The sequence below is a fragment of the Aptenodytes patagonicus genome, chromosome 1, assembly GCF_965638725.1.
Source record: "Aptenodytes patagonicus chromosome 1, bAptPat1.pri.cur, whole genome shotgun sequence".
Taxonomy (NCBI): Eukaryota; Metazoa; Chordata; class Aves; order Sphenisciformes; family Spheniscidae; genus Aptenodytes; species Aptenodytes patagonicus.
The window spans coordinates 139,296,126-139,309,145 of NC_134949.1; the positions used below are offsets into that span (position 1 = coordinate 139,296,126).

General features: G+C 38.3%; 1 protein-coding gene across 1 annotated transcript in view; it reads left to right on the forward strand.

Moving 5' to 3' along the window:
• Window positions 1–13,020, forward strand: part of MAP3K15 (mitogen-activated protein kinase kinase kinase 15) — a 94,167-nt gene that overhangs the window by 50,508 nt on the left and 30,639 nt on the right. Inside the window, exons 7-12 of the mRNA XM_076356657.1 lie at window positions 6,529–6,699; window positions 7,807–7,919; window positions 8,963–9,122; window positions 9,752–9,902; window positions 10,308–10,415; window positions 12,378–12,427. Of these exons, the coding sequence (XP_076212772.1) occupies window positions 6,529–6,699; window positions 7,807–7,919; window positions 8,963–9,122; window positions 9,752–9,902; window positions 10,308–10,415; window positions 12,378–12,427 (753 nt within the window). The remainder of the gene's footprint in view (window positions 1–6,528; window positions 6,700–7,806; window positions 7,920–8,962; window positions 9,123–9,751; window positions 9,903–10,307; window positions 10,416–12,377; window positions 12,428–13,020) is intronic.

Genomic DNA, 13,020 nt, shown 5'->3' on the forward strand with positions numbered 1-13,020 from the left:
AATTGTGAATAATAGTAGCCATAGGAAATTATTCCCATTGAAAAACACTGGGTTATTTAAAATGTTCTGTACTGTAATTACTCAGCTTTAGTAAAAAACATATCATGGGGTTCCTCATTTTGTATGAGTGGCTTGCATGAAGCACCTGGAGTGTATATGGGCGGGGGGGAAGCTGTTTTTTTCATTGTTATATCTAACTGGAGACTTGCAAATTTAGTTCCAGTCTCAAAGCCCAGTTTAGGGTCTTGTTTTCCTCATTCACTGTTTCAAATATTGAAGGTTCTACAACCAAATCGCATCCTCAGTGAAATGTGTCTTAACTGACAAATTAGTTTCTTGTTTTAAGTGAGAGTGCAAGTGTAATAACTCTAATTCAAATCAGTTGTTGTATTCCTCAATAATTAGGATTTTTTTTGAAATCTTTTTTGCTGTAGATTTCTTTATAGTTAGTAGCAGTTTGGATCATCTGCTATGGAGTCATTAGGGCATACTTAACTAACAGTGTCCTATTTTTAAGCAAGAACATTCAAAATACATATTAATTACATATCATTACTGTAAGCAATGTACATGATAATAAATGAATACAGTGTTATATATGAAGACCAGTTATTTTATGAATGGTTGTATTTATACTAACCGATTAAGTTGTCCCACTGACATTTCTCCTGCAATGTGACAGTGAGATCAGGGGTTTTTTTTAATCGTAATATGTGCAGTAAACTATTGATAGCTGCCTCAAGGCTGAAACCAGAAGATAAACAAGATTCATGTAGGAATAGAGTGGAAAAAACAGCTTACTCTTTTTGAATGTACTATTCTATGGGAAACGTTTTCAGAATTGTTTGTTATGGTTTGATTTATTCCCCTGTGCATTGCTCTTCAAGAGGCCTTGAAATAATAAGAGAAGATCAAATCAATAAGTCAACATGAAATATAAAGGAAACCAAAGGTGGAGTCCCTTGAGCGAATTACTTTTCACTGACATACGGTTTTCTATGGTATATAGTCTTCTTCAGCTAGACAGATGGAAACAAGCCATACAGGGGAAGACGTGAACAAAAAGGTGAAAAAAAAGATTATATCAGTTGTTACTTACAGAGCGAGCTAATTCTTGTCCCAGTGAAATCCATGCTGTTCCTGTTAACTTTGTTGGGCAAAGGCTTGGTTCACTCAGTGTAGTTCTGGCTCCTTAACCATGCCAATGCTTTAAAGCTGGTAAAACCAGCCTGTGAAGCAGGAAGAATTTTTGGTTTAGGGATATTTAAAACTAGGACTCCTTATAATGACTGCAGTGGAGAGAAGGATTCGGAGAAGAGAATGGATTTGAGGGGGAAGAAAGAAGTGTGAAGCCATGAAATCAAAAAGAAAGGAAAAAAAAAAAGATAATTTTTTTTCTACAGTAAGGCAGTGTTATTCCAGGTGAGAGGCTGTGATATGAATATGATTTCTGGATGATGTTTTGTGAGCTAGGAGAGAGAAAAAGCATAAGGATGGCCATACTGGTTCGGGGCATAGTTCTTTCTAGTCTAGATTCCTATCTTTGATGGTGGTCAACAGCAGATACCTGGGGAAAAGTATAGAGACAGGAAAATGTATAGTGATGATCTCCCTAAATACTCCCACTGCTTCCACCCACTTGTGGCTCAGGGACTTCCTGAGAGAGGAATGGTAATTTTTGTGTTTGTCAAGTAGACTTGGGAAGGGAAAAGGAGGATAGATTTGTAAAGAGATTCTGCTTTCTGCAAATTATGATTGATTGCTGTTTTTGTAACCTCCCTCCATTAGTACAAATTCAGAGAAAACCTGAACGAACTGAAGCAAACCCCAACAAATTATTCTTGAGCTTCGGAGGGGGAGAGGCCTAGAGAATTGTGGGGGTGGCAGATGGGGACAGGACTGATATACGAAGGAAGTGCTTCTGGTGCCATTAACAGTTTACAAATTTTTAATCTGAGAATGTCTCAGATCCCTTAACTATCAATAGCTAGGGAGAATGCTGTGCATACAACACAAGGAGGGAGCATGAGTGCATCCTTTAGGACTTACTGCTTGGTGGTGTAGTTGTTCCTTCATGGAAACAAGCAAACATCTCAGCAGCATAGAGTACCTCTGGGCTTCTAAATTCAAGCCACAATTCTGGTGACTGAAGTTGCCAAGTTATGGAACAGCAGCTTCTTTCTGAGAGGGAGAGGAGAGAGTGGAGAAGTGGGGATGGGGCAGGGAGAGACGGAAAAAATCCTTTCATAACTTAATAGTAAAAAGTTTTTAAATGTGTCCTGCTTTTTGGAAGAAGCAATATCGCTTCATTTTACTTGTCCCTTGGCTTCAGAGGAAAGTTTTTGAGTTGAATACCTCTCATGAATAAGAATGTCCAACTTCAGCCCTGAGTTAAGACAAAGGGGGGGGAGATGGGGTGGATGGGGGTGAAGAGCAGCAAATTAGAACATGTGATACAAAACTGAAGTTGCACCATAACTTAATTGTAACTCAGTTCTGCTTGTTCAGGATTCGCATTTATATTCCCATGCTTAAAGATTTAGTTTTATTATGTGCTGAACTGTTTTCATTAGCTTTGTAGCCCTACAGAGTGATTCAGAGGTAAAGGAGGAGTGGGTAGTACGGCAGGATAGGGAGACAGGGAAAAGAGGCTTGTGTAGACAGGGAAGCAAGAAGACTGCTTTTGCAATTAAAGAAGCATGGTAGAGTAAGCAGACAGATAAATCACATGGCAACATTAGCAAATTGGCAAGAGAATCAGTGAGCAGTTTCTGGACAATGCAGACTATCAGGCAGAACTAAACTGGCAACAGAACACGGAGTAATTTAGAGGATGAGATTAGAGGCTATAAAGGTCACCTGCAGGAGAATTTTTTTTTGGGAAAAAAAATCTGTATAGTAATTTCTGTCTGAAAAACCTTGGTTTATTGAAGCTTTCTTCATACAGAAACTGCTCCCTACCATTGATTGTTCTTCTCTCCCTTCTTTGATTCTTTTTTTTCCTAATCCTAATAGTTTAGTTTTTTTTTTCAAATACAGCCTAAAACTGTACACAGTACTGAAGATTAGTGTGCTGGGTATTTGTAAAAAGGCATCATGATGTTTTTAATTTTTACTCTCTGTCCATTTCCTTTTAATTCCTAGCATTTTGCTTGTTGTGGGATTTTGGCGGTGTTTCATTGAGCACCAGGATATTTTCATAATTGCCCTAGTATTTAGAAGTAACTTGAAGATCTCTTTCCTCACTGGCAGTAGCTTTTCCGGTTAGTGTGTTCACATAATTTAGCCTGATTTTCTCTGCTTGCAGTGCGAGTGTTAGCAAGGCAGGGTTTGTAGGGAGAGAACTAAAATGTGCTAACAAAGAAACCAGTGGAAAAAAAATAGTATTATTACCAGCTTTCCCATGGTATGTGCTTTGTTTTAATATAGTTTCTGAATAAATTGTAGTAGTATTCTTTTTTCATTTACCATTAAAATATATTTTGTAAAGGTAAAACTGTATTTTGAAAGAATTTTCCGATGGTGATTAGTGATTTTAGAAACTGCTCCCCCCAAACTCAGACAAACCATGAAGAGTGACTCATATTTCCACTGTATGTGTATGCAGACTTGTTTAAGGTAGGGTCCCTTCTGTAGTAGCCTATTGGGATTCTGCTCTGGCTTATAAAGCTTCATATTCAGGGGATTTGCTTTGTAGAATCAGTCTCATCTGGTGTACCAGTTTGCTGCATAAAGAGAACATTTTCTGTCTTCCTTCTCATGACTGTACATCGTAACATACAGTACTTCAGCTTTCCCTGTTCAGAGAGGCTGTGGCATCTCCATCCTTGGAGGTTCAAAAGATTCAGCTTTTCGGACAAAGCCAAGGCTGCCGTGGTCTAGTACTGGGAGATGGTCCGGCTCTGAGCAGGAGGTTCTATTAGATGACCTCCAGAGGTCCCTTCCAACCTGCATTTGTCTCATTCACTCTACTATGGCTTTAAATGGGGGTTAGGGAGGGTGGGGAAGCTAATATACTTGACGTTGGGTAAGAAAAATACAAGTCAGTGCTACAGCCTTGAGGGCTTAAAGTAATCTCTTTTACTGTACTGATAGCACCACAGACCTTTTTCAAGATACCTTGAAACAAATTACAACCTGTCAGACATGCAGATCTGACAAAGTGTGGGGTATGAAATAAGAGATGAAAATCTGTCTTGGTCCAGCATAACAGGTTCTGCCTATTATCCAACAGTATATTTTTGTATTGACTTAGAGAAGTTGCTTGTAGCCTAAATTATGTGATTTTTCTGTTGTTCTTTTTTCTTGGTTTGCCCTCTCTTTTTGGGATTGCTTTAGAAGGCGATAACTGTTCACAAATTTGTAGTAAGTTGGGTTTGTATTGCCCAATGGGCATCAAATTCTACTGCTATGAAAACTAGAGTTTAATATAAAGATGTCTAAACTGATTTTTGTTTAATAATATCCTGTTAGATTGGTGTATACTTGTCGTGCTAAATTTTGTTTATTTTAATATATATTTTAATGATGATATTTTCCTTATCTTATAAGAGACAGAAGCCATTAATTTTATTTTGAGTCCTCTAGTACACTGTTTATTTAGGGCTCAGTCCTTTGAAATGCTCCTAGGATTGTATTTAGTGGGTACAGGTTCATCCTTTGACGTCCAGAAGTGTTAATCTGCACAGTGTCCTATTTTAAGCAGGGTCTTGCTTTATGCATAGTATTTTTTCTTTAAAGTTATGCTCTTTCAATCAGTACATAACACCTCTTAATATTATCATTAATATTTAACCTGTTTTCATACAAGGCAGAGTTGAGTCAAAATTTGTCTTGTCTGGGAAGCAGTGATTTTTTAATTTTCTTTTTCCATGTGAAAGTGGTGTAAATTAGGTACTAGTTGTGCATTTCTTGTGTTTTCAGCAAAAGCTTGAACACATGCCAACTTCTGTGACCACATTAGACATGACCTGGGAACTGCTGGACTTACGGTTTAGGGCCTGATTTTGTTCTAAGCTCTGTTTACTCAACTTTCTCTGTGTTCATATTAACAATGGTGAAACTTGGGTACTGTTACTGAGAGAATCTGGTTAGTTCAGAACAGGTTTGGTTAGAGCATGCTGACCTGTGCAATGGATTTACCCCCACACTTTTTAACGCCCGTTTATTTCTTGTAAAACTGAAAGAAGATACTTTCTCCTTGTTGTGCTCATTAGAGAAGACAAGTCTTAATTTCAGAACAACATTCAATCTGAAGAAAAAATGCTTTAAAAAATATTCAAGTACTCGCTGTGAAAGTTTACACTCTGCCAGTGACATCAAAGGCAGGATGAAGCCTGTACAACTAGCTGCAAATCTGTTTAATCTTGTTAGGTGTTCTCCATCACCTAACATGCACAGAAGCCTGAATTTTGCTACAGATGTGTTGTTATTGGTCTTATTGCATCAGCTGGTTACCTAAGGAACTGAGCCGCTTCACAGTAAATATTAATCCTTTCAGGGCATGCAAATAATAAATTTACCAGGAACCATTATCTGCTGCTGGTATTGCTGACAAAGTAATCATAGTACTTGTAAGCCTGTTCCTGGATACCTAGGTAGGGATCAAAAAATGGTAAACAGTTCTGAAAAGGGGTTCGTAAATATTTTAAATGTCTCTGGTGATTAAAAAATGTCTTGAAGAGGCTATTAACCTCTTAAGCTGTGTTTGCATTACTCTTGCAAATAGACATTTTTGTTTGTTCTGAGTGACTTTTTGCAGTAAATAGTGAATTCTAAACTTACAAAAACAACAAGGTAAAGGGAGGCAAAAATTCTGATGTGTTTAATAGTAATAAGGAACTGAAATGTTACTTAATCACTGATTTCTTACTGATACGATTATTAAATATTTGTCAAAAGAAGCTTTATGACAGCCGTTTGTTTTCCAAATTTTTCTCTGATCTAGAATTTTAATTAAGAAAGACATACAGTTCAGTTTTGCCCTTTTATTGTAGTTCAAAGGCCCCATGTTGAGCTCCATTGTTCTTTTGGCTGAAATAGGATTGACCTGGCTTCTGCTGTACTTAGTCAGTATTGCCTGGTATTGGCTCCGGATCCTCTGGATTCAAGATTACAAATCTTGGGCATGGCTGAATGAGCTGTCAGCTTGAATGCTGAAAATGGCCAGTTTTGTTAAGTATTGTCAGGAATGAACACTAAACAAGCACCTGTTTCTCATTGCAGGATGTGCAGAGTCTGTCTGCTTATACAGGGAGGAAAGAAGTTAGATGGCATATTTTTTTCATAGAGGAGTTCTGGGCTTAAATCAGTTCTTACGTGAGCTAGAAATAGAGTCCCATGATAGGAGAATACATCTGGTTTTTATCAATCAACCAACAATCATACATCAGTGTAAATAAAGTCAAGTCTGTGTATAGTAATGATGGATGGGTTGTGGGATAGATGGCGGATAATGTTATTCCACCATCTTGCAGTTACTGTTTCAGATCTGAACTCATTTATTTTATTCTCTGTATTTGATTTCAGAAGAAATAATGCAGGTGACAGAGAGAAGGCACTACAAGTTATGCTTCAAGTCCTGCAGACGTGTGATCACCCTGCTCCAGATATGTTTTGCTTATGTGGGAGGATCTACAAGGATATGTTTCTTGATTCTGACTGTAAAGATACCAATAGTCGAGATCATGCCATTGAATGGTAACAGAAAAAACCCAAAAATATCTATTTAAAAATGTTTTCAGACTTTTACTTCTGGTTATGAAAAGCAGGGCTGTAAGAATTAGAAGATCAGTTGTTCTACTTATCTCTTTTTTTCAGGGTCCTGTTTGAGTAATTGGTTTACTGAGCACCAGATCTTTGGATATGCGTTTCCTTGTTTTTCTATATAGACTATCATGAATATAGAATGATACACTTAGTTTATTGGGGGGGACGATGATTCACCTATGTCTTTGTAGAGAAAATATACAATTAATCTGCTTCAAGGCCAAAATGAAGTACAAGTGAAATCATGGGACTTATGTTGGTCCTCTGTGCAAGGATGGTTTCCACACTGGATCCCCAGGAAATGCAATGGTCTACTATATATAAGGAAAAATACTGATAAACTGCATTGTGAATTTTCTTAAGACAGTGAGGCACGCATATGCACACAGGCTCTCACTGACATACTGTTCACATAGGTACGTTTGTATAATCATATCAACTACTGCTGAGTACCATAATATTAGCAATGTGGGTTTGTACTGTAACTGTGAAATACTCTCTCCACCCCCCCCTTTTATCCACCCAAATCACCTCAACATGGTTACTGCAACATGGATGAGTAGTAGTGAACTTAGAAGCTTCAGATGGATCTCTTCATCCTGCACCAGCTAGTGGAGTGCATTCGGCCTTTGTCAGCTGTGTCTCAGTTACCTTTAACGAATGTGAAGCTTTAAAACAAAAGGCTTGGAGCCTTTTTTTAAAACTTGCACTGAAGACTAATATTTTCATTGCTTTTCTCATATAAATAATTTAATAAAATTGGGTTCTACTGCATTTAAGAGTTTTGCAGTAACCAGTTTGTTTTATTTTCACAAAACTACACAAGGTGGCAGGACATAAAACTAAGCAGAAGTTTTTCTTTCTCACCATAAGACAAAAAGCTACTTTCTTTCAAGTGCTCTTTGCAAAGAGTGCCATTGGTACCAACTAGCCATACAGTCCTTACAGTAAATTAATAGCTTGAAATACCTACCAAAACTTTGCAGTATTTCAGTTCTTCTATACAGTGAGATGTGATCTCTTGACTCTTCTCTGCAGGTATCGCAAAGGATTTGAACTCCAGTCAACTCTGTATTCTGGAATTAACCTTGCAGTTTTGCTACTTGTTGCAGGACAACAGTTTGAATGCTCAATGGAACTGAGAAAAATAGGTAAATATCCACACACAGTGCCACAGACAAGTTTTCTGCCTCTCTCCCTACGAAGAAACCAAAATGCTTGTAGTGATGGGTTGCATAGACAGAAAGGCGGTTCAGGCTTTTTATTTGCGGGTCCTGGATGGCAGGCTAAAACACAGGGATCTTGAAGGACCATTTTTCTCCCTGTTGCCTTGGAGCAGCTTTCTAGTAACTTGGCCCATCTAAAGGGTCCCAGAGATGGGAGAGGAACAAGGAAGGACCAACTTCAGCACCATCCGTAAACTGCCTTTACTGCACCACAGAGATTATCCCATTGCATAGCCAACAGGGGACAAAGACAGGAGGTGACAGAGTGTGGCCCAGCTCTCCTCAGGGATGCCAGGGAAGGATCCACAGGGTTTCTGTTGTCCCTGAACTGAGAGATCCACAGGAAGTATCGCCTGGAAGGATCTACCAGGACAGTAATTAGTTGTCTACGTAGATTCATATCTTCCATGTAGGTGCTAACTAAAACCCACCACTATATGTCTATAAAGAAATCATCTGATAGAAACAGATATACAGTTCTTCCTAGAAAGGCAATAGTTGAAAATTATATTTGGAATCAGATCCTGTCTGAAACACATATTTGAACCTTAAAGGGGAAGAATGCAAAGGTGGCTTTAAATCGTTCCCCTGACCTTACTCTGGGGTGGACTTGAGTAAGCCTCTAGCCATTGATCTCTTGCAGTAGATGCAGATCTCGAGGACACAAGAGATGTGCAGCTTACACTGAGAATCAGGAGGCAGATAGCCCAGACAGATAGCACAAGAGGGTTTTCAACACTGTGTGTGGTAGGAGTTCTGACTGTCTGAACTGTATTGGGGTTGTTATTTGCAGACCCAGCCTCTGTGTTGGTCAATGTTTTTTTTTCTGGGGAAAACTTGCTCCACTTTATTTTTATCACTAATGCTTAATCAAGTCTTATTAGTCTTTTACTGATAGACTTATCTGTAAAAAACACTTACTAGTGTTTTACTGATAGAAAAATATGTTTTTAATTGAAATTTTACAGGTGTACGGTTAAACAGTTTATTGGGAAGAAAAGGAAGCCTAGAAAAAATGAACAATTACTGGGATGTGGGCCAGTTCTTCAGTGTGAGCATGCTGGCTAATGATGTTGGTAAAGCAGTACAAGCAGCAGAGAAACTTTTTAAGCTGAAACCTCCAGTGTGGTATGTGGTAGAAGGCTGTAGCTCAAGTACCCAACTATGGGGAAATACACAAATTAAAAAAATCTTGTAGTCACTTGGATAACTTAACTGGATTTTTCCATCTTAGATTGTTTGTCACTCTGACTTTATACTCTGTTCTTTTATTTTGGGAAGGAAGGGGGAAGGTAAGAAATTAAGTTACCCATCGTTGTTGGGTTTATATCCCATTGAAGCACATCTTTTATAAGAAAGAATCTGGAAATTAGTGATGATTCCTTGTGAAACAATTGTGAAAAGATTGTGAAACCATTCTTTTCAGAGTTTAGCTAGCTGCTGCTTCCCTCCCCCACCATCTTCTAGCTCATAATATCCTGTCTAATCACCATGTAACTACTCACAGAACTATACCCTTTTGCAAAAAGGTATTGTTCATGAACATCCATGTGAGCTTATGACTTAAGGTTTAGACTAAACTTGCTATTCTTTCCAGAAATCCGTAAAAATCAACACAATCATTTCCATTATGGTAGCTTTTAAAGTACATTTAATTTTGTAGTTAATTTTTTGGATGTATAAGTCAGTTAAGTGGTTTTAGAATCTGGTCAAATTTTGTTTTCTCTCTGTTAACTCACTAATTCAATACATTCTAGGTACTTGAAATCATTAGTTCAGAATCTGATGTTAATTCAGCATTTCAAGAAGCTCACCATAGAACATTCTCCTAGACAAGAAAGATTGACTTTCTGGCTAGATATAATTTTTGAGGCAACGAAAGAAACAACTAATGGACTGAGATTTCCAGTAAGATGTTATGTCCAACAAGTTTTGTATGTCTTATGTTTCTGGATAGGATATAACAAGAATTGGAAGACTAAACACAATACTTACATACTTAACTGCCTGTTATTTCATTGCATGAACCAAACCCCTGTATTCTGCTAATCTTTACTGTATAAAAAACATTTAACCCACCACCCTAAAAGCATTCTAAGAAATACTTTTAAGTCTCCTACAACAAATTGTGATGATACTGTTTTGATGTACATAGGAACACAGCCTATTCCTGCCATATCTTGCCCTTTTCTCTCCCCCTGGAAATTTTTTAGGCCTTACTTTGAGATTACCCATTGTCTATATCAGAGCATCTGAAGATAGTGTCGTGTATTAGCTGCTGGTTTATTAAGGAAAAATGTTCTCTCTTTTCAGGTTTTGGTGATAGAACCAACTAAAGTCTACCAGCCTGCATATGTTTCAATCAACAGTGAAGCAGATGAGAGATCTCTCTCTTTGTGGCATGTCTCTCCCACTGAAATGGTAAAACTACCAGCAGATGTGTTTCGTGTACTCTGATTCATTGTGCTTAAAGTCACTTTTTTAAAGGTAGATTGTGGAGCACTGTACAATAATTTAAAGTTTGCTACATTTCTGTGAAGCACAAGCCTCAATCTCTCTTTTGCGCAGATACGAAAGTTGACTTTTTACAGAGAAAGTAAAAGGAGGGACTACAATTAGAACTTAAGTATTTTTGACCTCTAGTTCAGATTTCCCTTATCTTGACCATGTCTCTTAGAAGTGTTTGGGTTATTTGGTCTGCTCATAATATTTCTCATTAGAATCGTGTGATTTTTATCAGATGCAGCTCAAAGCTAGATAAAAAGTCAGGATAAAGCCCAGTATTGTGTTTAATGTTTTAGGAATTTTAAAGTTTTACAATTATAAGATTAGAAACTAGAAAAAATGGCAGCCTGTGACAAGTGTCAAGAGATGAAATATTTGGTGTCTTGGATTATTTGATAAGGCACAGGAGATTAGGAAAGGAGTAGGCACAGTTATGGACAGTGTAATCTCTTAAAAGTAAGAAATAATTTCAGTTTCACATTGAAAGACTTGAAATCTGGAATGTATTTCACCACCCCTTCTTAATATCAGAACAACGTAGGTGGAGAATAGACTAAAAATGTAGAGAGGCAAAGTGTGGAAAAGAAGCGTGTTAGAGCAAGAGAAGACCACATAATTACCTGGATCTGTGAACTTCTTTTCCAGTACACTGTTCTACTTCACTACTTGGAGTGAATGTGTCTGACATAACTTTGCTTTATGGAACAAATTCTTGGTGCATATCCAGCAGTGCTAAATAAGATCCAGCTATTAGCTAGAGATTTATGGAGGGCTATGGTCCTAGGCATAGGCTGTCCTTCCTCTGTTTTGCCTCCAGGGTGCTCCCTGGGCCAAAGCTGTTGGCTCAATACCTCTTAGGAAGATGTGTGAAGTTTCATAGAATCACAGAATCATAGAATCGTTTAGGTTGGAAAAGACCTTTAAGATCATCAAGTCCAACCGTTAACCTAGCACTGCCAAGTCCACCACTAAACACCACATCTACACGTCTTTTAAATACTTCCAGGGATGGGGACTCCACCGCTTCCCTGGGCAGCCTGTGCCAATGTTTCACCACTCTTTCAGTAAAGAAATCTTTCCTCATGTCCAATCTAAACCTCCCCTGGTGCAACTTGAGGCCATTTCCTCTCGTCCTATCACTAGTTACTTGGGAGAAGAGACCGACACCCACCTCGCTACAACCTCCTTTCAGGTAGTTGTAGAGAGCGATGAGGTCTCCCCTCAGCCTCCTTTTCTCCAGGCTAAACAACCCCAGTTCTGTCAGCCGCTCCTCATAAGACTTGTTCTCCAGACCCTTCACCAGCTTCGTTGCCCTCCTCTGGACATGCTCCAGCACCTCAATGTCCTTCTTGTAGTGAGGGGCCCAAAACTGAACACAGTATTCGAGGTGCGGCCTCACCAGTGCCGAGTACAGGGGCACGATCACTTCCCTACTCCTGCTGGCCACACTCTTTCTGGTACAAGCCAGGATGCTGTTGGCCTTCTTGGCCACCTGGGCACAGGTTTCTTTTCCCTTCGAGCCTAGATAAGAGTAGGGCATGTTTAATATGAAATGTTGATGTATTGAATCAAAACATAATGTTTGGTAAATTGTACTTCAAAATTTATTCTTCAAATTTAATTTTACATGAGGAAATACAGCCTTTACTTCCACCCAGTGCCATTTATATTAATTTTTCCTCAAGTGAGTAGAACAGCAATGTATGACCTCTCTTTACCTTTACATCAATCTCATTTGAAATTTGAGGGGGAAGAAAGAAAGAAAGAAAGGACAAGACATGCTGGAAAAACTTTATTTTGCTTACCATGCTGTGACTTTGTTTTCACTAGCAAGTGAAGGTTAAACTGTGGTTGATTATAGCTCTTTGTTCTTTACAGAAACAGATTCACGAATGGAATTTTACAGCTTCTTCCATTAGGGGAATAAGGTTGGTATGTCAGAAAACAGTTAAGTGGTTTTTTGTTTATGTTTTATATTTCCCTTAAGTGGGAAATCTGGATTCTGCCTTAAATCTCTGCTTTGCATTGCCTATTATAAAAGCTTTTTCTGTCCAACCTGCCTTGAAATGTCAACACAGAAGGGTTTGCCTTTCCATGCATGGGCAGAGCAGTACATTACTCATAGGAATATTCACCTAAGGGGTGGGGGGTGGGGGTGGGGGTGTGTATTCTCTGGTAGACTTCCCTGTTTTCAATCGTGTACCTGCTTTTTATATATTTTTCTAAATTTTTCAGTGAAGTTATTGTCATCTCTACATTTAAAAACATGGAGGGCAGAAGGAAAGCAGAGCCCTTAGCTATTCTTCCTTCCTTCCTTAAGTGAAAGAACGGTTTGTCTGTTTTTGTTTAAGAAAAGGAAACCATGGTATCTATTTTCTGTTTGGAATTCAGAAATGCTTCTGATATGGCACTATCTAAAAACCTACTAGCTAAAACTTGGATTATTAGACAAATGTTAAATGAGGCATGGACATAGTTTGTGCTAAGGAAAGAATTCTTGATCTGGAAGGAGACTCCAGTG